This window comes from Leptinotarsa decemlineata, unplaced genomic scaffold, assembly GCF_025532065.1.
Source record: "Leptinotarsa decemlineata unplaced genomic scaffold, Ldec_3_MD MMD2_tig00000505_RagTag_RagTag, whole genome shotgun sequence".
Lineage (NCBI taxonomy): Eukaryota > Metazoa > Arthropoda > Insecta > Coleoptera > Chrysomelidae > Leptinotarsa > Leptinotarsa decemlineata.
This window is the reverse complement of record NW_027412549.1, coordinates 5,747,109-5,772,796: the sequence shown is the minus strand read 5'-3', so window position 1 is coordinate 5,772,796 and position 25,688 is coordinate 5,747,109. Positions and strand designations below refer to the sequence as shown.

Genomic DNA, 25,688 nt, shown 5'->3' with positions numbered 1-25,688 from the left:
TCGGGAAAATAAGGACCGTCTTTTTTTGGCACATCATGGGAACCTGCCTGGTCATCATACATTTCCAAATCTTTCTTCCAATTTGCCGGGGTGTTGGAACTGGCAAACCTCCATGAATTTCCGGATATATAATTTCGTGTTTGCTCTTTCTTGAAAAACCAGACACGTTTGTCATGCAAAAGTAACAGTCGTTGTAATGATTTGTTGTTTCTCACCAAATCATTGTAATTGCAAAAGGTATAGAAGAGTGTTTGCCATTTAACCGGTTACTTAGATTTGCTGTACAGGTTTGGCAACATACGTGAGGAGCCCAATCCCGATCTTGATCACCAACAACACATCCAAAATTCTTATGGTAAGCTACTTTGGTCATTTGATTATTTGGCCGTTTCTGCGATTTAGGAGTAAACTACATATATAGCAAAAACTATTTGCGGGATTAACGCAGCCACGTTTCTGTAGTTTGGACATGTCGAGTTCAAATATGTGATACTACGTTTACAGGTAACACTAATATAATACTTTTAATATTCGCGTGTGCTCACCTCGCTTCTCTAATACTAACGCACCACTACTCGCGTTAAACCAATATTGATGATCTGATTGTTAACCTGCTACTTTTATAGCGGTTCCGTATTTCTGGTATTTTCTGGAAACTTCGAGTATCGGAAGTTCGAGAAGCGGCGTTACAAGTCTCATATACAGCGGAAGTAGATTCTAATACTGGGCAGAGCCACTGTGTTGCCAGATTTTAAACAATTTCCTCAATTCAGGGGGAAAGCAATTTTGGAATGTCGTGTTCATTAAATTTTTGTGAGAACAATCATAACTCAAAAATCTTACGTGTAAGGAAATTTTTACTAAAATTTTCGCATTTAGGGACCAAAAACAACAACAAGAAAACATTACGACTGTAAACTAGTGTGACTTGGTACAAGGAACATGTTTCACATATTTGGTTTCATATAACAGAAAAGTCAAGTGTCGCTGAAAATGCCCTAGAGAACGGCCATAGAATAAGACTTTTTGAAATTGTTGAGACCGTTACATGACAACTGGTTTCTGGATGAGTTTAGAAATCGAAAACTATAGGATGAGTGGCAAAAATCCCATTCCAAACAGCCACTTGTTTACTCTAGTACGTAATAATTACGAGTAGAAGACATGAATAGATTAGGTATCATAACATTAGAAACAATTTAACTCGGACAATATATACTAGGAATTGAATGAATGATCCTCATTAGGAAAGGTGATGGTTCGTCAAGATGTATATAAAAACATTAAGATATCCGTAACATTTAGTCTCAGACACCTCCTGGTGTACAGGTGTGCAGTATTTTAATAGTAGCAGTTTCATTGATGAACTAATGTGATTAAAATCTTTCTTTTTATGCAGTCGGTAATTCCTTTTTGAAGTCAGTGAAAACATTTTTCACGTTCCAAAAATTCAATCAAAATACAATTCCACCTTATAAATCAAAGTGAATTGCAGAAAGTTCTCTAAAAACACGGAGCCGAATGTTCGTCGCCCTAGTTTTTTCATCAAATTAGTTAACATTTTCAGTGGGAGAATTTCACTGGAAATTGGAGAAGTTTCTAACTGAAAATTCCAAGAAATCCTTTTAGGACGTAATGAACATTTTTGTGAAGGTACACAACTTGGGCGACTTTCTGAAAAGAAACGCCTGTTTCAGACAGCTTCCTCCTATTCACTGAATAGGAACTAATGATGGTCATAAAAGTTCACAGTTGGAAAGCTGGCCTCTAATAGAGCTGTTTATATACAAGGTGGTTGGTTGTTCAACTAGTGCTCTTTGTTGTGATATTTCAATTTTAGATTTTGAATTGGTCTGTTTTAGGGTACTTTTTTATTCGAAATTCAATATTTGTATATAGGTTATTTCTATTGTCTCACATTTGTTAATTATTATTATGTCGCATCGCTGGAAGAGAATGATACTTCGAATATATTTAGAAAGAAACCTATTTTTGGTTTCAAATGTTTTGCAACATTAGTAAAATAGGGCTATTAATAATAATAATGATAATAATAATAATAAAGTCTTTATTATTTCCTCTTTTAATACATAAAAAAATCCTTCATAATATATTTAAGAAAATAAAGGGCGAAGTTCAACTCGGCAACGGAGAGTGCTACTCTGTTGTTCTTCCACTTAACCCTGAAAAATACCTATGCGTACCTATTGAATGCTACAAAAGAACAATGTATAAAAAAATATTAAAAAATGTTTATACAGTTTTTGGTGAAAGCGGCAGTTTTCAACCTTGTTATGTGAAAATAATAAATAAAACCTTCTGATAAGTCCTGAACAAAAGATTTTTAAGTTGGGTTTTGAAAGTTTGGATACTTCCTGTTTTGAAATTTGGTGGGATGAGATTATATATCTTGCAAATCTGGTAACTGAACGATCTCCTGAAGAGTTCAGTTCTGAATTAGTGGTGATAACATACATTCCTCAGTATATCATTAGAAACTTTGATTACAAATATGATTTGTAGAATTTGCAAAAATATTTTTCCAGAATTTCTAAGAACTGTAACCATTTTCGTACATGTTCCAGAATGTTCAGTTTTTTAGACTGTATGTAGAAATTTGAAAAAAGAAAAAGTAGGCTGATGTAGGCAGTATTGACTACAAGTTTTCAAATACCAGATCCCAAGTCAGTTTTCAGATACGTTGTAACGAGTTTGTTTCAACTTCTAACGAGTTGATTCCAGTATTGAAGTAAATATTATTGGTAAATACCAAGCCAACCCTCCTGAATAAGACGGAACATCATGGATGTTCCATGATGAATTTCAATAGTTCGGACTTCCATTGTCTGATATTATATAAAATGATTTGAAATCCCTGAAAGAACTAATAAACAAGGAAGAAATAAAAAGGATTAGCTGAAAATAACAATTGTATTGAGCAAAAAAAACTGAAATGAAATAATAGTGAGATGAAATACAAGTAAAAGTAAAACAATTGAACAAAAAATAAAATGAAAATAAAAAGTTAAGAGATTCCAAGCCAAGTTACTCCACGATGTTTTGATTGTTAGTATCCATAATCGTCTTCGGGTGATGACGGGACTAATTTCTCCGAGACATGACTATTTATGGGTCATTCGAGTACTTTCACTAATCTTCCGCTTCAGCGGTTTAGTGAGAGATAACTGTTTGGCGGGAGTTGGCTATTTTTCGGTTGATTATGGGTTTCCATATGTTGCGTATCTCTACGCTAGCTTGATTGAATATTTTGTTGGGCAACATGTATGCGGTTTCTTTGAATTTCCTCTTGAACTAATGTTCCTCCCTGTGTATAATCTCATCTTGGGACCACTCAATGTAATGTTGATGGGTCCAATCATGTTCTGTTATTCCTGATCATCTTCAAAGAGGAAGATTAAAACGTTTCAATCTTCCTCTTTGAAGATGATCACTGAAGGTGATCAAAACACGTGTCGAGGTGTTAAAAATAACGATTTGGTATTGAGATGAAAAAAAACTCCAGTAATATTTATGATGCACTGTTTGGAACCTTTGGTGTAGTAATGAATATAACTGGAGTTTTTTCCCAACACCAAATCGTTATTTTTAACACCTCGACACGTGTTTCGATCACCAAGTGATCATCTTCAAAGAGGAAGTACAAAACTTCCTTCCTCTTTGAAGAGGAAGATCAAAACTTCCTTCCTCTTTGAAGATGATCACTTGGTGATCGCAACACGTGTCGAGGTGTTTAAAATAACGATTTGGTGTTGGGAAAAAACCAGTGCAAACAGTGCATCATAATTACATATCATATTAGACAATGGAAGTCCGAACTAATGAAATGTTACTGCTCTTATTTAGGGAATGTTAATTTAGGAATACTAAAATTTAAAAAAAAGCCAAAAACATAATAACCACAGTTCACTTTCTTTCTGACCTGACTCACAGCTGACTCCCAAGTCATGTTATCATCAACATAGGTACCAATGAATTTAGTATTGTCTGACGAAATCACATCACGACTTTGACTCGAAAATCGGTAATTTTCATGACAGTTCTAGAGTAGAACTGCATTAAAACAGTATAACTGGGGTTTATAACCAAGGAGTTTTTGCGGCACCAATCTGTGAATGCGACAGACAGCTCATTGAGTTTAACTTGGAGTTCCTCCGGGATTTCAGCATCTGCAGCAACTGTTGTGTCGTCTGTGTGCATATAAATTTATTCGGTTTTTATTCACATGTTTTGGCATATCATTGATGAAAAGTAGGAACATCAGAGGTCCCAAAATGGATCCCTGAGGGATTCCATATTCATTACTGTATGATTGTGATTGGCAGTCATCATATTTCACGCACATCTTTCTGAGAGTCAAATATGACTCCAGCCATGAAAGTGCATTTCCTCTAAATCCTAGCGAGAATAACTTACTCAGGATTATATCATGATTGATGATATCAAATGCCTTGGATAGGTCAAAAAAAGAGCACCCAAGTACTTTCTCTTATCAAGGGCATCATAGACATAATTAAAAAACTCGTTAAAAGCACTTTCGGTCGACTTACCTGGCCAAAAACCATGTTGAAACCTGGTTACTATGTTGAACTTGTCCAGAAAATTAAATATCTTATTATACACACATTTCTCAAACACCTTATACAATACCGTGGGTACTGTTATGGGTCGGTAGTTTTCCATGATGCTGGGGTCTTCATTTTTTAAAATTGGTGAGAGGAGACCAATTTTTAGTTTATCAGGGAATTCACCGAGTTCGATAGAGCGATTAATTAAAAAAAGCTAATGGTTCGCTAATATATAAATAAATGTTTTTCAAGATTTTCGTAGGGATGCAATCAATTCCTACTGAGTTAGTATTTTTTAAAGATAAAATGATTTCACAAATATCGTTTGAGTGAACAGGGAAAAAATAGAAGGTTTGACTTCCAAACATTGTTGTATTGCTACTGAAAGACGTGATAAGGGTGGAGATTTGATTATTCATGAAACTTTGTTATTTTATTACCTTTTATTAAGGTCCATGATGCACAAAGCTTTCGGAATCTCTTTACCTAAAAAACATTCCTTTCTAGGATGAATTAAAATAATCAAACAATTTGCGATGAGCAAACAGGTAGGTACCAGTTTATTTAACAGAAAATATTGGGTGAATTACACCCAAATATTAGAGAACACAATAAACTTTCGGAAAATATTCAAAATTACTTTCTGAATACAAAATAACAATAGCTTCCATAAGTAATAATAATTTAGGCAGAATTCTGTTGAAAGCAAAACCCAAACGAGATAGATAAAAAAATCTGGTATATACAGGGTGTAACTGAATAAGTGTAAAAAAAGTTAAGGAGGAGGTTCTTCATCGAAAAAAAGATAGGATCTTTCGTATAAAGAAATTTGATTGGAGCATCTCTTGTTAAGATACAGCCCCTTAAAGGGGTACATAAAATTTGTATAACAATTTTTTTCACAAGCACTAGAAAAGTTACAATATTGAAATTAACCTGACGTTTCGTACTACCAAAAAGTCACTTAGCCAGAAATTTATTTGATTTACCCCATGGTTGTAAGGGGTGGAAAACGCAACCCCTAAAATTTATTTCCAATGCAACTTTTTGTCTTATTATTTGTTCACCATTCAAAAATTCATTTCCAATAGCCTGTTTCATTCTAAACATAAATTTTCTCTTGGATTTTTTTGCCCAAAATGAACCAGTTCGCAGCAAAAAATTATTTCACGAACAACTACAGAGATACATTGTTCAAAAATATTACTAATTTCGTTCCACCTCAAAGCATTAAAAATTCACTGACTTCAGTAGAAAATATTAGGAACCAAACCACGCCACATAATTATTGAATTTTAGTTTCATTCGATGTAAAAAGTATGTTCTCCAAAATACCGAACAACGAGTGTAAGCCCCTCATTTTACACATATTAGTTCAAGCCAAAGTGGACAATATCACTTCCTTTGAAGTTTCAACAGCTTTCGATGTGTGCCTAAATCAGAGCTACCTAGATTTCAACAACAATTTTTGTAAACAGGATTCAGGTTTACCAATGGGCTCCCACCTTAGTTCACTTTTAGCAGACATATTTATGAACAACTTGGAGACCACTATAATAAATTCCGACCTGGGTAAAAAACATATTCATTTTTGGTACAGATATGTAGATGATATTCCCGCCTGTTTCATGACATTCATTCATGAACAATAGCAACTATGGAAACCTGTTATTCAGATTTTCCAATTATACAATTTGTTTTTCGTTTTAATTCATTTTTTCCTTACCATATAGTTGTTATAAAAAAGAAAAGAGACTGTCAGAAGTTATTTTGGAAAAGTCATTAAAATTTTGTCACACTAAAAATACAGTTTTGTTGGTTGGCGATTCCTGAAAGGAAAAACAACTAGAGTCTTAATATTGGTGACCCCGACAAATGCACGACATGGTAAAAAGATGCGTTGATAAATTCACAAACATCCTTGCTGAACAGACCTTGAGGAGGAACTGCAGGGATTAACAGGAATCTTGATGATGACTATAACTGGCCTGATAAATTTGGCAAACAAAGAAGTTGTATACCGTCAAATTCTGTTTCAGTGAAATCGAAACAATCAAGAGACAAAATGAGTGAAGTTTTCAGTCTACATTCACAATTAAGCAAAGACCGAAAGCGATTTGTATTTGAAAAAGAAACAAGAATTAGAGAAGAAGATGCGCCAATTAGAACAGGAAGAATTAGTGAAAAGTATGAAATTGATAGAGCTAGAGCGCCAATTGGGAGAAGCTGAAATTAACGCTTAAAAATGGTAATCCACAAGAATGGCCTTTGTTTCACAAAGACTTCAAAAATATTTGCAGTCTATGTGACTTCAGTAATGAAGAAATTATGCTTAAACTTCAGAAATGTTTGAAAGGGGAAGCCAAATCCGCGGTAGCTGGGATGATGCTCATAGCAGATAATGTGAATTTGGTTATGCAAACCCTTGAATTACGATTTGGGCGACCTGAATTCATTATCGATGGTCTAATATCGAAAGTAAGAGATTCAAATTTTGACAAAAACTTATACAATTCTCCAGTGAAATGAACAATATGGTTGCAATCATGCAAACTCCCAATTCCCCAGGACATCTTCAGAATCCACAGCTATTGAAAGTTACCTGATTATTTGAAGCTGAAATGGGGCGAAATAATGATTGAAGGAAATGGAAAGTTGGATTCGGAAGATTTTGCCAAATGGCTGGGAGAAGTTACAAGAGCTGCCTGTTCAGTTTCTGAAAGATTTGACCAAGAATATTTTCCGAAAAAGCCTGAAAAAGTAATTTTTTCCGAAGAGAGCTTTCATGAGAAAAAATGTTTTTATTGCAACGAAAAAGCTCACTTCCATCATATTTGTCCTGTTATGGAAAACGATGACTTCGATAAACGGTGGAAAATCGTTACGGAAAACAAGCTGTGCTTTTCGTGTTTGAAGAAAAATCATCATGAGTGCAAATGCAGGACAAGGAAACCTTGTGAAATCAATGTCTGCAAACTATTTCAACGAGATACGGCAGATACGGTGTGATCCAGAAAATTCTCCTTTGGCAAGTAAATGCAAATTAGGATGGGCTGTTCATGGTGTGAGCAATTCTAAGGTTGGAACGGCTGAGAAATCTCTCATTATACCTTGCATATTTGCGAATCAGATCAAGATGAAAATTTACAAAAAATGGTAAAAAAGTCATTTTATACTAAAAACTTCGGAGTACTGCTCACGCCAGATAGACTGAGTCGAGAAAATATAAGAGCACTCAAGATCATGCAGCAAACCATAAAACGATGCGAAGATAGGTACGAAATTGGTCTGTTATGGCGAACTGACAATGTCGTTATACCTGAAACTAAAATACAAGCATTACAGGGATTGAAATGTATCGAAAGAAAATGTCGAAATATTCCAAAATTTGGAGAAGAATACTGTCAGAAACTACGATCATATGAAGAAAAAGGATATATACGAAAACTCACTAGAGAAGAAGCAAAAGTTGAAACTTCACGAACATGTTATATACCACATTTTTCTGTCGAGAACACTAATAAGAACAAAATTCATCTTGTATTTGATGCAGCCTCAAAGTCACATGGCGTAAGCTTGAATGACCATCTTCTCGCCGGTCCCGATTTGCTACAGTCTTTAGTAGCGATACATTTTAAATCCAGACAACGACGTTTCGGATTTTATGAAGATGTACAGGAGATGTTTCATCAAATAAGAGTACGTGGAGAAGACAGAAATTCACAAAAATTTCTGTGGCGAGATTTGAAATATAGCAGGGAACCAGACACATATGAAATGAAGGTTATGACCTTTGGAGCCACCCGTTCATCAGTATGTGCCCAATTTGTTAAGAATTACAACGCTGAGAACTTTTCGACAGATTCACGTATACAAGAAGCTATAACGAAGAAGTTTTATGTGGATGATTACTTGGATTCTACGAATTCTGAAGAAGAAGCTGTCCAAACTGTCCAAACCATTTGTAAGGTGATGAAATCTGGAGGATTCGATGTGGTGAATTGGATAATTAACTCGAGAATCCTGAAAGAATTTACATCAGAGTCTTCATCTGGAATCAAGCAGATAGATGATCATTCCTAGCTCCACAGAGTTCTTGATTTATGGTGTGACACAAATAAAAATCAATTCTGCTTCAAGGTGAATTTGAAAGACAAATATTCTGAAAGAAACCCGGCAAAAATTATTGTTCTCCGCACAATAATGAGTATATATGATTCACTCGGCCTGATTTCAAGTTTCACGATTGAGTAAAAATTTTAATGCAAGAGGTCTGGCGTTCTGAAATTGGTTGGGATGAGAGATTGCATGAGAACCATATGAAAATCTGAAAAAAGTGGTCGAATGAACTGTCCAAATTTAAAGATATCACAATTCCACGATGTTATAGTTTACTCATTCCAAATGCCTCAAAAATAGAACTCTAGAACTCTAAAACCCTTGTCAGTTCTAAGATTAGACCTGCAATCGGCTGTTATGGCAAGCAGCCTGGCACATTCAATACAATCGGAATTAGATATACCTATAACCCAATTGTATTTTTGGTGAGACTCCAGATGTGTTATTTCTTGAGTGACGGCAGAAATTTCAAACAATTCGTTTCACATAGAATAGGAGAAATTCAAAAAAGGACTAACGTGGAAGACTGGAGGTGAGAGGCTGATGAAGGGACTAGACAGCATTTCGATACCACGAAAGTGATTGCAGATGTTTGGATTATTGGACCGAAATTCTTGCGACTACCCAAAGAAGACTGGCTCAAAAAAGGTTTTAATAATAAATCACACAGCTTAAACACAACGGAAATGAAGACAGAATTCGCCAATGTCTGTTTGACCATTTCTGAAAAGAAGTACCCTCTTCCTGACATAAAGTGTTTTTCAAAATGGCTGAGACTGGTGGGGTTTACAGCATGGTGTTTAAGATTTTTGAAAACTAAAAAAGCTATTGATATTGTTATACTAATTGATAACACTCTACCGAGGTATGCATGGAAGTTGGGGCGCGTAACTGCAACTTACCCAGATCCTGATAGCAGAGTACGTGCCGTAGTTGTGAAAACTTCAAATGCCGAATACAGGCGATCAGTGACAAAAATTTGTTTATTGGATTTAGAGGAAAAATAGTTCCTTTAGCAATGGGGAGGATGTTGAAACCTGTTATTCAGATTTTCAGATTGTTAGACTAAAAATACAGTTTTATTCCTGAAAGGAAAAATAACTAGAGTCTTAACAGGAACATTCAGTTTGCACTCGAAATAGATATAGAGAAACAGATACATTTCTGACCTGGCCATTACACACAATCAGAATAAATTTGAGTTCAATGTTTTCAGAAAACCTAGCTAATAAGACATCACCATCCCAAGCGATTCTTTCCATCCAGACAGACATACATTAGCAGCCTACAATTCAATGTTGCGTAGAGCTAGGGAAATTGATGTAATTACACAGATAGGTCATAATAATGGTTTTAACGCAGATACTCTCCAAAAGTTAGTCAGGAAACAAAGCCGGAAATTCACTTACAGATTAATATACCCTCAGGTCAAACAACCAGAAATCAAGAAATGGGGAGTTAATTTATTGAATAAGTTTGAAAATGTCCGTATAGGACTGTAGTAACGTTAGTTACAAATAAAAGTGATAAAAAAAATAGAAAGTTTCATTTCTCTTTTCTTCATTATGATTTCCCACCACGTAGTAACGGCTACATCCATCAATTTTTCGGTATTTTCTATAATCTCCAGAGTTGAGTTTTTGTAGTTGGCACCCCTGTTCATTTGATCACCTACCCATCCAGCTTACCTTCAAACCCCCACGTTTTCAGATTTCGCAAGTATTAGTTTATATACTTGATAATGAGATGAAACCCGAAATCGGCCGTAAAAGTAAAATAACTAGTGAAAATTAAACGAAAGTGTTTTCATTCATTTCATTAAAGTATCTATTTTTTTCAATAGAACCGTTTAACATAAACATTTTTTCACTTATTTTATTTTAAAGCTTTTAGTTTCTAAGTTTGTTACTTAATTCTTTTCATTCTGTTTAGTTCATTTAGTGCCTCAGTATATGCGGCCATCTTGAATTTTCATATTTTTCAAAGTGTACCACTATTCTACTAGTCAAGCCCTGTCACTTGATACCCATATTGGTGTAGTTGTGGAAAAATATGTAATTCGTCATTTTGTAGCTGAGACCATTTTGAATTTGCATTTTTTCCAAAGTGTACTACTATTCTAGTCAATACCTGTAATTTGATACCCATATTGAGGTAGTTGTGGAAAAATATGTAATCGGCCATTTTGTATCTGCGGCCATCTTGAATTTGCATATTTTCCAAAGTGTACTACTATTCTACTAGTCAACTAGTCTACTAGTCAACCAGCTGTCGCTGGTTAACGAGGTCTTCTTTTTTAACGTGTGATTCCTAACGTAGGTTAGAGGATAGAAAATGAAAATCGATTGTCCGGCCTTGCGGTTCGACCCAGCGGTTCGCACAGCGGAGGATTCATTGAGTAGTGTAAACCACTCACGTGAACCCACCAGGCCACCATCCCACCCATATTGAGGTAGTTATGAAAAAATATATAATACGCCATTTTGTAGCTGTGGCCATCTTGAATTTGCATCTTTTTTCAAAGTGTACTACCATTCTACTAGTCAAGCACTGTCATTTGATACCCATATTGAGGTAGTTTGAAACAATATGCATTCCGCCACTTCGTATCTGCGGCCATCTTGGATACACAATAATAGAGAATTCATTGAATTCTATTGTCATCAGAACTAAATGTGTGTACCAAATTTCAGATCAATCTGTCAACAGGAAAGGGGGTCAAACTTCAATTACTAAATTTGACCCAAACAAATAAATAAACAAACAAGCAAACGAACAGGGCAAGCTGAATAAACCATTTGAAAATACTATAGGTACATCAAAAATGTCTTTCTGAAAATGTAGGTGACAACAAATCATTGAACATGGCACCGTTCAGTTGTTGGTGAGGTAAAAATTTCGATATTTGAAACAGAGTAGGCATAGTTCATTGAAATCAATATTTCTCCCGATGAAAAAATTACAAAATCTGTACCATTTTTTCAGACCATTTGATAGGACATAAAATTCTCTTCTCAACGATATAACACAAGTGACCATTTTCTTCATATTCAATGAGAAAAAACAAAAGACGGTGTTTGCTTAGTTTTTATGGAAAAATTTAGGAATTGAAATTTTCCACCAATTTACATACTTTTTATTAATGCCATTTTTTACCTCATTTATCTCGAAAATCTTAACAGGAACTAGTATTTTTAAACCTCAATACTGAAGTGTACTTCTCATATAACAAAAAAAGGCAAAGATACTTTACGGTCATTTGTCTGGAGAAATAAAAAAGAGAAACTTCATTACTTCGGACTTCCATTGTCTAATATTATATAAAATGATTTGAAATCTAGGAAAGAACCAATACAAATGAAAATTAAAAAGAGTAGCTGAAAATAACAATTATATTAAGCAAAAAAAACTTTAAAAGAAATTGCAGTGAAATAGAAAAATTTAAAAAAATAACAATTTGAAATTAGGAGATTTCATGCCAAGTTACTTCACGAAGTTTCGATTGTTAGTATCCACAATCATCTTCGGGTGATGACTAGACTAATTCTTCCGAGAGATGACTACTATTTATATAACCGAAGACGATTGTGGATACTAACAATCGAAACGTCGTGAAGAAACTTGGATTGAAATATCTGAATTTTTAATTTTTATTTCATTTTATATAATATGATATATTATATTTTATATAATATGAGTTAATAACTACTTGCTAACTTTTTCAATGGTGCAACAAAATTGACGTCATAGTATGTCTTTGACATTTGGGTGGCAAAAAGTTACTGTAATGGTTTGAAAAATATGACTTTCTATTGAGAATATCTGGATAAATGAAGTAGGTAGGTACTAAATGTCATTTGAGAAGATGAATTAAAAGGACGTGAATTGGCGAAAAACTTGAAATTCATCTCAAAAACTCAGCAGACTTTGTCTTGTGTTCCTTACTACATCAATTTGTTTGACATTTTGAATAGAAATGATCTCTTGTCATATATCGTTGAGAAGAGAATTTCACGTCCTATCAAATGGTCTGAAAAGATAAACAGGTTTCTATTTGAAATTTTTGACTTGGGTTCAATCCCGATTAAACCAGTATATATTTTCAATTGTTTCATCAGTAGGACATCGGTTTTAATGAACAATAATTTCGTTGTCACCCGGTATAGGTATTCATTGAACAGGGTACAACACCAACTTGAAAAGTGGTTCTTCCAAGGCGATCATCGCCCATCGTCTCGTCTCCGCAGAACCATGCAACATCAAAACCAACCCTTCCTTTCCAGGTAGACAAAAATTTCGTTAGAGGTCGTAATTAATTTCTGAACGGCATCTCGAAAAGCGATTAAATGCGGGACACGGTCGAAGAAGGGCTGAAGCGCTTTGGAGGCGGGGCCTGTTCTTTTTGCGTGGGCGGCACACAGTCTCGCAGCAGCTTGTTACCATAGCAACGCTCCCGAACGCCCGGCCAGATATTGATCTGGCTCGGGAAACTCTGTTTGCAAGTTTTGTCGGTCCGAAAAATTACATCACCATCGGTTTCTGGTCAATGGCGTGGTTTGCAAGGCAAGAGGGATTCAAGGCAACGGAGATCGCATCTGAGATGTGGTTTCTATCCATGAAATCAACATGGATCTGCAATGTTTGAGGTAAATATACATATCATACTGAATCATACTGAAACGCAGTATTCCGCAGGACTACAAAAACAATATTGTGAACATGAAATAGTGCTTGGAAAGTAGTTCTGGTGGAAGACAGCAGATTGGAAGGAATTCACAATAAAGAGACACTCAGCTTGATGAAGAGAGTTCGCGACGTAAGTTACGCCATAAGGCGTAACCATAGTAGAATCTCGGAATCTAGGGCTAGTCAATGCATCTTCATAAAAACTGTTGGACTGCATTGATGAAAGGTCAAATAAAAAAGTTTCAAAATATGCCCAATTTTGATTAACACAATTTACTGAAAAATGAGGACAAGGGAAAAATTGTTCAGTGCAAAGATTTCAATTTTATACCTAATAAATAATATTTGCATAGTAAATTTATGGTTAATGTATTCATATTTCGCAAATTATAATGAGTTATATACAGCAAAAAAATGTTTTCAACTATATATACATTATAACATTATTATTCATTACTATCGTCGTCATCGATTTTTTTGGTGTCGATTTTAGGTGAAGGATTAGTACAGCTGTCATTGAATTCCATACAAGCCACAGTGCAATTTAATCCATACTTTTTTGCACCTACAAGATACTCCGCATCCTGTCTTGGGTCTGCAAAAAATCATTTTTAATAAGGATTCTGGAGCTGGTCGCTGCGTCATTGTTTGTGGTATCAGAATTCCGCTTTCATGTTTCCAACCCATTCTTCTGGTGAAATTTCTCTTCCGAGCCATGTTTGAATTTACGGATATACTCTTCTGAAATGTCCAAGAGCGGCATCTGCACTAGGTGGCACGACAATTTAACGCAGGTATATTTAGCAGTTTCTTTGAAAAAAGAGTTATATGTTGATATATTTAGATCTTTTATTTTATGAGGGGCACCGTATAAAGCAAGCGTATAATCCAAGATCCCAGAGCGATCAGACATAACTTATTTTCGAATAGATGAAACTTTAAGTTCTCAGTGGCGTCTCATGTTCTTTGAATACCTGCCTGTTTATGGAGCTCGACTTGTGACACCTAGGCAGGTACCAGGTGAGAAAGGTAACTGAAAATAATAGATACTCAATACAAATTTACATGGTTGACTTTTATATATGTTTTGTAGAATATTATTCTAAAATAGTATCATAAGTGTCAGACAGATAAAAATATAAGTATTCTATGTTTTTCTGAACACTGGCAAACTAAGCTAAATTTGAAAAGCATCAATATACATGGATACTATTTGGCTAGCTAATACTGTTGAAGTAAAAACCAGCATGGTGGTGTCTGTATTCTCGTTAAATCAAATATCAGTGTATGATTCATGTTTATCTGACCACTTGTGCCAGTTCATTATCACACCCTTAAGTATAGAAAATACAGATATAATTTTCAGAAGACATTACTCAAGCAAAGTATTAGAAAAATTCAGATATTCTATAGCCCAGGTTGACTGGCAAATGTTTCATGAATCCTTGAGTGATGTTGATAAATCAACAAACTGGCTCGTAGAAACATACAGTGAAGTAACAAAGAAATGTTTCCCTCTAAAAAAGTACAACACTAATAGACCCCCTGTAAACTGGTTCAATGATGAATTGGTAAGTAAGCGAAAAATTCTGTCAACTGTGAAGTTAATCGCAAACAGCACGAATGATCCTGACAACTGGTCGACATACAGAAAATTGAAGGAAGATTAAAGAAACTCCATTATTATCCCAAAAAAATGCCTATGATTTTTTTTATTTTCTACTAAAAATATATCGAAAGATAGCTGGCGCATCGTTAATTTCGAATTCAACAAAAAATCTAAAAACATTGGCAACTCATCTATCACCTCAGACGAGTTCAATATATTCTTCAGTACAATTGCTGACAATATTATAAAAACAATACCAAGTTCCTCTCTTACGACTTCTGATCTTTTGAGAAATTTACCATTTCCAAAATCAAGTTTCTTCTTAGCCCCAACCACTCTAGACGAGGTCTTGTCAGCTATACGTAAACTAAAAAAAACAATTCAGAAGATGCTTTCGAAATAAATGCATTACTTATCAAAAAAACATCGGACTTTTTGCTTGAACCATTGGTTGCGTTAATAAATTTTAGATGACATTTTCCCGGATTTATTCAAATTCTCAAGAGTTTTGCCTTTACCGAAAAAAATAACCTTGAAACTATGGACAACTTTCGCCCTATTTCAATAATTAATACGTTTTCTAAAATTATAGAAATTCTGCTCAAAGAATGGTTAACACATTATTTTGAAAAGAATAACTTCCTCGCCAACACTCAATTTGGTTTTCGCCAAAACAAATCTACAATAATGGCACTAGTGAAGGTCGTTGAGGACATTGTCGATGGCCTTGAAAAAAAGCAACATTCCATCCTTCCTATGTGCGATTTATCTAAGGCGTTCGATTGTGTCTCACACGACCTACTGTTAGAAAAGTTATCTTAGTTATCATTCAAATTGATGTCATCGTATTTAACAAATAGGCAACAACTGGTCAAAATGAAATATACTACATCCGAGCTCAAGACAGTGAAACATGGAGTTCCACAGGGATCAGTCCTTGGTCCTTTGCTTTGTATCATTTACATAAATGACATTTGTCAGCATATGCTACAGGATACAGCCACCATCCTTTTCGCTGACGATATGTCACTTATCAATAGTTCGTCAGATTTTTATAGCCCCAAAATTCTTGCTGACAATTCGATTGACCTTGTTAGAAATTGGTTTTCTGCAAACCCCCTACAACTAAATGATAAAAAAAACGCAACAACTGAATATATCCACTAACAATAAATACACATCAGGAGAACACTGTAAACTTCTTGAAATTACAATCGATGACACTCACAGCTGGCACTATCATACTCAAAAACTGAACAGCGAGCTTTCCAGTACAATATTTCTCTCAAGAAGATTGAGATATGTTGTAGGTCCCGAATCACTCAGGCAAATATATTTCGCTTTGTTTCACTTGCGTATTAGCTATGAAACCATTCTATGGGGAAATTCCAGCAATGCGCTAAACATCTTCAGATCACAGAAGAAAGCTTTTCGTCTTCTGGCTGGAGTCGGACTGAGAGAACAATGTCATCTCCTCTTTACTGACATGAAAATAATGACACTATCATGCATTTACATATATCAAACCCTTTGTGAAATACACTCAAACAAAGGAAACTATAGTGTTCCGTCAGATCCTCACAAATACGACACGAGATCAGCAAACCAAATGGCACTAAAACGTTTCAGGCTAAATAAGTCGAAGTCAAATTCCCTCAATTTGAAACTTCATAATAAGTTGAGCTTAGAAGTGCGTTCCCTAAATGATAGACATTTAAAGGTTAATGTGAAATGTCTACTCCTAAAAAATTGTTTTTATAGTGTAGAAGAATTTTCGAATTATTCTTTTTAATGTAATTGAAAAAAAAAATGTTTTTGTGAATGACCTGATTGTTTTTACATTTTCACATATTGTCTCTCAATATTTTTTGTACTATGTGACGTGCTGTAAACCACTGTGTGAAATAGCCAATAAAGTCTATATCTATCTATCTATTCCTAAACTTTTGTCAGAAGCTTTGAAGCTTCACAAAAAATAAATGAACTTTACTTATTTTCACATGTTTGATTTAAATTCAATATGTTTGCATCTCTATTCAAATAGGACGAACTTCATTGAAGTAATCATTAATTAATGTTTGAGTGAATTAATTTATCGCATATATTCGGGAAAATACATTTATTTGGCGCAATTTGTTTTTATGAAGAAATATTTTCATTTTATCATGAAAAGGTACCAGTTGAAACAATTGAAACAAAAATCATTATATAAAAAAATATTCAACCATGAATAAGTAAAGAAAGTATTTGTTTATCTTTTAATCATCGTAATCGTCGTCATAATCACTGGAATTTTCATCATTAGCCCAATCATGGTATTGTCCATTCCAGTCATCATCCTTATCATCAGCAGCTATTGTCGTTGCAGGCAGCTTCTTCTTAATGAAAAAATTATAAAACATGAAACTGCAAATATGAAAATTTATTAACTTGAAGTGGTACAGTACCTGATTTTTGAAGGGTTTCACTAAAGTCTCCTGGTAATTGGTTACGATCAAACCACTAAAAATGTTACTGGTGTTCTTCTTAAGTCCATCCATTGTTTTCAGGAGTTAAAATGGTTGGTTGCTTTTGATTTGCATTGTTTCATATGCTAGCAACGTAATTAGCTCAAAATAATTGTTGAAATAACTTATTACATGTCTGCTCGCTCTGGGATCTTAGTCTAGTACATGTAACAGCAGAGTTGAAAATATCATTAATATCTTTGCATTCATTTTTATAAACTGACGTAGCATTTTGCAAGTCCAGCCGTTTCTCGAAATTTTTTCGCAAACACGTTTTTGCCACGCTGGAAAGAAACCAGTGAATGCATGTAAGAATAAAATATGCTAAATATCATTGGAGTTTTTTCCCAACATCAAACCGTTATTTTAACACCTCGACACGTGTTTCGATCACCAAGTGATCATCTTCAAGAGGAAGATCAAACTGTTTGGTGTTGGAGAAAAAAACTCCAGTAATATTCATTACTACACCAAAGGTTCCAAACAGTGCATCACGAGTATAAAATATGCTCTTCACATTTTGGTAATACTTAATTTTTAATGAAGAAAAGAGAATTGAAACTTTCTATGTTTTTTACCACTTTTATTTGTAAGTAATACAGAACGACTATATAAGATTTGCCATTAAACAGTTTAAAAATATGTAGGTACAAGAGGTAGGTATGGTATGTGTGTGTTGTGTGCGTTGCATTTTGATGGTTGTTCAACGATGTTAGGAAAAGACGGAGGGGTACAAGCGATCTTACGCAAAAAGTACACCAAAGCCCTCTACTTTCTTTGCTCGTCCCACCAACTAAATATGAAATTAGAAATGCCAAGGGAACTACCAAAAATACTATATAAACTTTTTAGGGAATCAGTTTTGAGGAGGAAGTTGATACCTAATATTTCCAGACTTTGCGAGACAAGATGGAGTGAGAAACACAAAACCATCAGAGTCGTTAAAGAAACTCTTTCAATAATTCTGGAAGCCTCACAAACATTATCTTACGAAGGAAACAGTACAATTCGGAAAAGTGCCTTCCAACTGCATGCGGCAACTTTCAGAATTTCTTTCATTCTTGGTATTATGTTAGTAGCCAAATACTTGGCTTTGATGGAACCCGTTGTCAACGTACTCCAATATGTAGCTTTCGACGTGGTCAAAGCTTCAGAACACGTTAAAAGGATTTTACTTCTAATTAAAAACCACCGTGATAATCCGGAAAAAGAACCAGACGAAAGTATAAAGGAAGCTACTGCTGTTGCGGAGAAAGTAGGGCTGGAGGACGACATTACATCAATGCCGCGTATTACGGAGATACAACGTCATAGAAGCAGCTGGAATCCCTTCAGAATACTGGAAGAAGTCTTTAGTAATACCATACTTGGATTTAATTATCACCTCCCTTGAAGTACGTTTTGCTGAAGAGAATACGCCATCATTCGCATTATCTAAGTTACACTCGGCACAAATGCAAAAGATGACAACTGAAAATGTGAAAAAAAAATTGTGAATCTATTGCCCAGTTTTATGATTTACCGTACATAAAGAATGAAATCGAACTTTGGCAGCAATTGTGGCACGATAAGTTTAATCTAAAAAATCTTACAGTTGTTAATGCCCTAAAAGAAACAAATTCCCTCTTTCCTGAAACGGAAAAAGCATTGCTTCGCTTTACCATGCACGACCTGTACAGTAGAGCGATCCTTTAACAGCCTCAGAAGACTGAAAACATGGCTAAGAAGCTCCATGGCAGAAGATCGCGTTAATGGTCTGGCCATAATGAGTGCACACAGAGCTATAATAAATAAAAACCTAAATAATTTTAATGATAAAGTGGTTGAAAGTTTTGCAAAAAATCCCGGCAGGTTCTGTTTTGAATAAATATTATTTGTATTAAAATAAATAATTATTACTGTGTTTAAAAGTTTGATTAAGTTATTGTGCTGTTGACGGCTTGTGAAGTTTTATACATTGATATCAGAACCTTTCTTATTACAATCGTCATCGAGGCAAAGAATTCCAAAATATAACGCTTCATGCTTTCAACTGTACCAGGCGCTGATATTTTTTATCTTCCATAATATTGCCCCATTGACCCCCTCCTTAGTCATAAGCTGGCGACGTCCTTGCCATTTGAATTGCCACCTCATTATAAAGTTATCTCCAGACACTGTTTTCACTACCCCCTTGTAATTGTAATTGTAAGACGTTATTTTTGCTTACCGGTACTTTCAAAAGAGGAAACGGGAATACAGAAAATACTGAGTATTCATGAATTAATTTGACTCTTCTCCGAAAAAATATCTGATGATCTAAACCAAGAAGTTTTATACAGGTTGCATTTTCCACATGGGGAATTGCAGTATGAAAACAAACTTTCGTTTTCGATATTCTGAGTAATGGCCCACATTCTGAATTTTTTTTTTAAAAAAGGAAAATTTTACAGATAATGCTAATCACGTGACAATTTCATCGTGGCGTTATCAGATTTGAAATCCGTGGAAGAACATATGGAATTAATATGAATGAAATGTTGAAATTAGTGAACAAACTTTCATATAAATAAAGTAATACAAATTATGAAATTATGAAACAGAAAAATTAATTGGCGCCCCGGGGCGACTTGATTGATTCCAGTGGCGCATTTGCTTTTTCAGCTGCAGGAAACCCCTGAAAAACCTGCAGCACCACATCATCTGAAGATCTTGATCTGCCAATGTCCTCTCTCTCATAAAACAAAATGGTCATATTTGGAAACGCTTATTGAAGTTCCAGAAAATCACATACGTTTTTGCTACCTCTTGAACATTTACTACAAAGTAAACAAGTGACGATTTTTTTAGCAAAAGATCTATAAACACAAGACGCGATAGACTATACGGAATCATTCAATCCAGAGCGGTCAGAAGTATTGATTCTGCCATCTGGTTGCTTACGAAGAGTATTCAACAAGAACCCCAAGAATTTGGGACAAACCTCTTGTTGTTCTAACGAGTATCTGAGTTAGACTTCAAAGACTCTAGGAAATAGGTTGGTGGAAAAGATGGTATATTCTCACGAAACTGCAGCTGCTTGAACAGGTGTTTGAGTTTGGTGAATAGATAGATAGATAGATAGACAGATTTATTGATCCTACATAATGTATAGATGGGATAAGTCATAATTGTAGTTATAAACATGCATACATATAAACATACAAAGGTAAAAACAAACATATAAATAAAATTTTAGGTCTAGATAGAATGCAAGTAAACTAGGTTTCACAATAAAAATAATGTTGTCCAGGCATCGTATATATCGTATATATATAATATAAGTCCAAATAAGATGTGGTACAAATATATTATTTAAATATAAATAGAAAAAAAAAGGAAAAATATGAATCACCAGCTTGCTTAGAAACAATAAACAAGGAGAGGTAACAAGGACATTTTGAAATAAAGTTTTCAAAAGGAATACGATCGCTTGTTGCTTACTCCATGTGTAAATTCGTCTACTGTGTAAAAACCGTTTTCTGATAAATAACGTTTCAATATTTTTTTGAAGATATGAGGAGACAGAGTCTTTATATCGTTTGGCAGTAAATTATACATTCGAATGCAGGCAAATTTAGGAGATTTTTCATATTTTGCGTGATGGTGTTTTCGTGTTATGATCATATCTTTTCTTCTTATATTATAGCTATGCATCTCTGTTTTTGTTTGGAAAAGTTTTTTATATTCATGTACATATGTCAATGTTTTTAAAATGTACAGACTTGCAACTGTCAATATTTTATTTTGTTGAAATATATTTCTACATGAAGTTCTAAAGTCTAAATTAAATATCAACCTCAGCAGTGCTTTTTGTTTTATAAAAATCCTATCTGATCCAGTAGCTAGTCCCCAGACCGAAATGCTCTGATACATGATAGAGTGAAATTTGGCATAATAAACTGATATCAGTGAATTTGTATCTAACTTGCACTTAAGAGATTTAATCAGATAGTATGATTGATTCAATTTCTTACATATATAATCTATATGTTCTTGCCATGTGAGGAGTGAGTCAACCATAGTTCCTAAGAATTTTGTCGAGCAGCTCAGTTCTAAAGGTTTATTTTGGAAACTGAGATTGATATTATATTGACTTCTCGATGCATTCACGAATTGCATGTATACCGTTTTATTCTGGTTGACAATGAGTCTGTTCTTGTTACACCACCCATTAAACCGATTAGAACAGCATTTACCGTTTGTGTCATATCGTCAGATGTTTCACTAGAAAGAATGATAGACGTGTCATCTGCATAGAGAAATATTTTTCCATGACTTATATTGAGAGGAAGATCATTTACATATAATAAAAATATTAGTGGCCCAAGAACGCTGCCCTAAGGGGTACCTGTTGTAACTGAAAATTTATCTGACTTGATGTTATTCTGCTTTACTTGGAAACATCTATTCGCCAAAAAATAAACAATTAATTGATTTACATTACCACGAATCCCAAGGTTGAAGAGTTTGTCTGCTACAAGTTTATGTTGGGGTTATGCCATATAGGGAACCCAAACGTTAATCAATTTAAAAGAGTAGTTTTCCTAGTTTTCCTAAAAACAGTTAAGTCGGAGTTACAGAGGTTGGTTGTGATTGTTACAAGATTGGTGAATAACTGCCACGCCACGCAGGGCGTGATTAGTTTTTATGTACGATACCTCATGTGACTCTTAGGCTAATTGCACACACACCCATTATGGACGGCCGATTTTATACCGGTCGTCCAAATTCCAATAGTGAACCACATGTGGGAACGGGACCTGGCACACATGCCTACCGGTAATCGGCGTCGATCACCGGTAAGCATGTGTGCCAGGTCCCGATAAGAAAGAACATGTTTCACAGAATCTGCATCAGAATCTCAAGCTGCAATCGATCCTTCCAAGTGATGAAGGTTTTCGTAGAGGGATCGTTTCGGCTCTTGCTCCATGAAGCCCCTCCACTGAAAGGGAACCAACACCACGAGGACTGCAGCTCAGATTTTGTGGGCAAGAATGATCTATGTCCATTGACCGCACTGAAAAATAAGGTGGATCAATCACTTGCGAATTAACTTTGACGAATGTACACAAGTCTCGACTTGTTTTGAAAAAAAATTAGTTCCGTACTGAAATAAGGGCAATGCATGATCTCATCAAAATTATGTGAAAGGGGAATAGTTCCAAAGACCGAAGCAGCATTACCACGTTGAATAGCAATACTAATTCTCTCTATCAAAAAATGGGAATATATTCTCAGTTGTTTTTTTACTATGGCAGACATAGAAAATCAGAATTCTTCGGCTTCGGCTAATTCATCTTCGTCGCCGCAGGCACAGTCTACTGCGAAGAAAGAAAAGAAAGTTAAAAATCCAAGAAGTAAACCTTCTCACCCACCTACGTCGGAAATGTCTTCGCAGTCTACTGCGAAGAAAGAAAAGAAAGTTAAAAATCCAAGAAGTAAACCTTCTCACCCACCTACGTCGGAAATGGTTAATAACGCTATTAAAGGATTGAAGGAACGGGGTGGTTCCTCTTTACAAGCCATAAAAAAATATATTACGGCGAATTATAAGGCTGACGCAGAAAAAGTGGCACCTTTCATCAAGAAATATCTTAAATCTGCGGTTGCTTCCGGATCATTAGTACAAACTAAAGGAAAAGGGTCATTCAAATTGGCATCGGCATCTTCTGGTTCGGCAAAACCGTCGGCTACCGAAAAGAAAACGTCCGGTACGGCCGGTGCGAAGGCCAAAAAAACTCCCTTCAAACGCGTAGCTGGTGAAAAAGCTAAAACCGGCAAGAAGGCTGCTGCATCACCGAAAAGTAAGAAAGCCTCTCCGGAAAGAAAGCGGCTGCCGCAGCCAAGCCTAAAAAGGCAACTGCCGAGGATAAAAAGACCGTCGCTTCTAAGGTTTCGTCCGCGACTTCTGCTAGTAAAACCAAGTCTCCTTCGAAAGCAAAGAAAACTAACAAAGGATCAACAAAAAAGCCGAAAGCACCCAAACCGAAAACCGCGAAAGCGACCCCTGCATCGGGTATTCTTTCGTTGCTTGGTCTAATCTCCTGAGTTCATGAAAAAATTAAAAATTATTGAACCAAAATATTTTAATCAGAAAAAATTTACCAAAGATGAGTAAGGAAAGTAAGAACGCTAATTTGTAGAGCAAAAAAATTATCATTACCTGTAATAAAAATGAATCAATAAATACGTTAACGATAATTGAAACATTAAATCTGGTAGAAACAACAAAATAAAACATAATCATCAAGAAACTAATGAGAGACGCAAAAAAATAAAAATTTCGATTGTCACAATCATGTTCAATATTTTTTCATTATCTTTCATTTTCCATATTTTATAATTTATCTAGATTATTTTAGTTTAATTCCATTTTTGTTGTTCGTACCTATATGACATTTCAGTTAGTGGTCACCCATTTATCAATTTACTTACATTTCAGGTTACAATGAATTAGCATTTTTTCATTCTTTAAATTTTTATACTTATGTTTGGTAATTTTTGCTCAACTTTTCCTATATCAACTATTTCCTATTTCAACAACAGAATATTATGGTCAGATGATTTTCAGTATCTTCAGTAATTCCATCATTTCATTAATTTTCATTTGTTCATCCATAAAATTCGAATTTGTCAACACTTACTTTTTTCATTTACCAAGAACAATTGTCAATAACTTTCAAATATATGATGGTTATTTCATCCAATTGCTAGTTTTCAACTAGACACATATTGAATCATTATTGACCATATTTAAAATCGGTGATTGATAAATTTTTGTGAAATCTGAACAAGGTACTGAAATAACTTTTTACATAATTTTTGAGAAACTCACCTTCAGGATTTACAAAAGAAAAACACCAACTCTCGAGTTTGAGTGTTAACAACCCCCTACTGATTTTCAGCAAAGAAATTTTACCTAATACTTATCCTTATGTTTAAAGCATTACCACGCCTCCTACATAATTTCTGTTCAAAGCTAACAGGAAAATGAAGAAGCGATAGCCTCCGAGGAAGCAATTAGTTTCAAAGGTCTACGAAAAGGATCAAAAGAAAACGAGGGCAATGGGAAAAGAACACCGCTTTCTGGATGTAATCTCCGGAAGGGGACCAGTGGTGTAGGCAATAGGCCTAGAAATATCTGTTCGTTGTCAACGATATTGCTGGTCTTTCATTGGTACCTGGTTTCCCTGAGAAAAGGATTTTTCTCGTCGTAGTATTCCATCTCGAAGTTTTCAGACACCTTTATCTTTTATTTCGCCATTTCACCTCTTTTTGCGTTTAGTGACCAGTTTATTTATTCATTTCTTTTCCTCTCCTGGAAGTCAGATAACTACATGGATCACTATTTCATTTATTTTCGAACTTTCTTACAGATAGGTCCGTCTAATTAACCACGCATTAATAATCAATACATAGTTATTCATTTCTAAGAAACTGCAAGTTAATGAACATTATCAGATATGTTTCACTCACAATTGATAAAAAAATGATTGAACAAAATAATTTATCAAAATAATTGGTTATTTCATCTTATCTGTTACCATATTTTGTAAATTTCATAGTGGAATATTATTTATTATTCTAATTACCATTTTTGAATCCAATTAATGTAGTAGGAACGATATATAGCGACGTTGCTTTCAAAAACGATCAAAGATATAATTCATATATAATCCACATATTCTCATTTGATAATATTATTGCAATAAAAATAGCAACATGACAAATTACCAGCACTACTTCATTTTCACATGGATTGTTCTCTCGCTAACTTCGAACCTCAAGATGATAAGAGTTTGCGATACTACTCATTACATATTCTTATTGCTTATGATTATTCGGCGAATGGGCATTGGTTATTGTTACGGGTGCGGGCTCGCTACTTTGAAAAAAAATGAATCTATACATATTATGTTGGATGATATCTCATGAACAGCTCATATCATTTTATATGATAATAGTAGTATCCATTGAAGTTGAGAATATGATAAATTGTAGGCCAATATATGTCACTAGACTCAGATGATACTTCGTATAGGTAAAATACAATGGACACAAAACTTGTGAACATTATCGATGGTTTGAAGATTGCAACTTTGAACAAATAGTGAAGAAAATCAGAACGATCATACAACAAGTAATGGTTCAAACAAAATC

The 25,688-nt window shown here is 34.7% G+C and overlaps 1 protein-coding gene across 1 annotated transcript; it reads left to right on the top strand.

Annotated features, from left to right (window-relative positions):
- The first annotated feature begins 22,914 nt into the window (after positions 1-22,914).
- On the top strand, positions 22,915-23,576 carry LOC141481879 (histone H1-like). Its single transcript, XM_074174219.1, is given in 2 exon segments — positions 22,915-23,356; positions 23,359-23,576. Coding segments are annotated over 2 exon segments (660 nt in total).
- Positions 23,577-25,688: the final 2,112 nt, after the last annotated feature.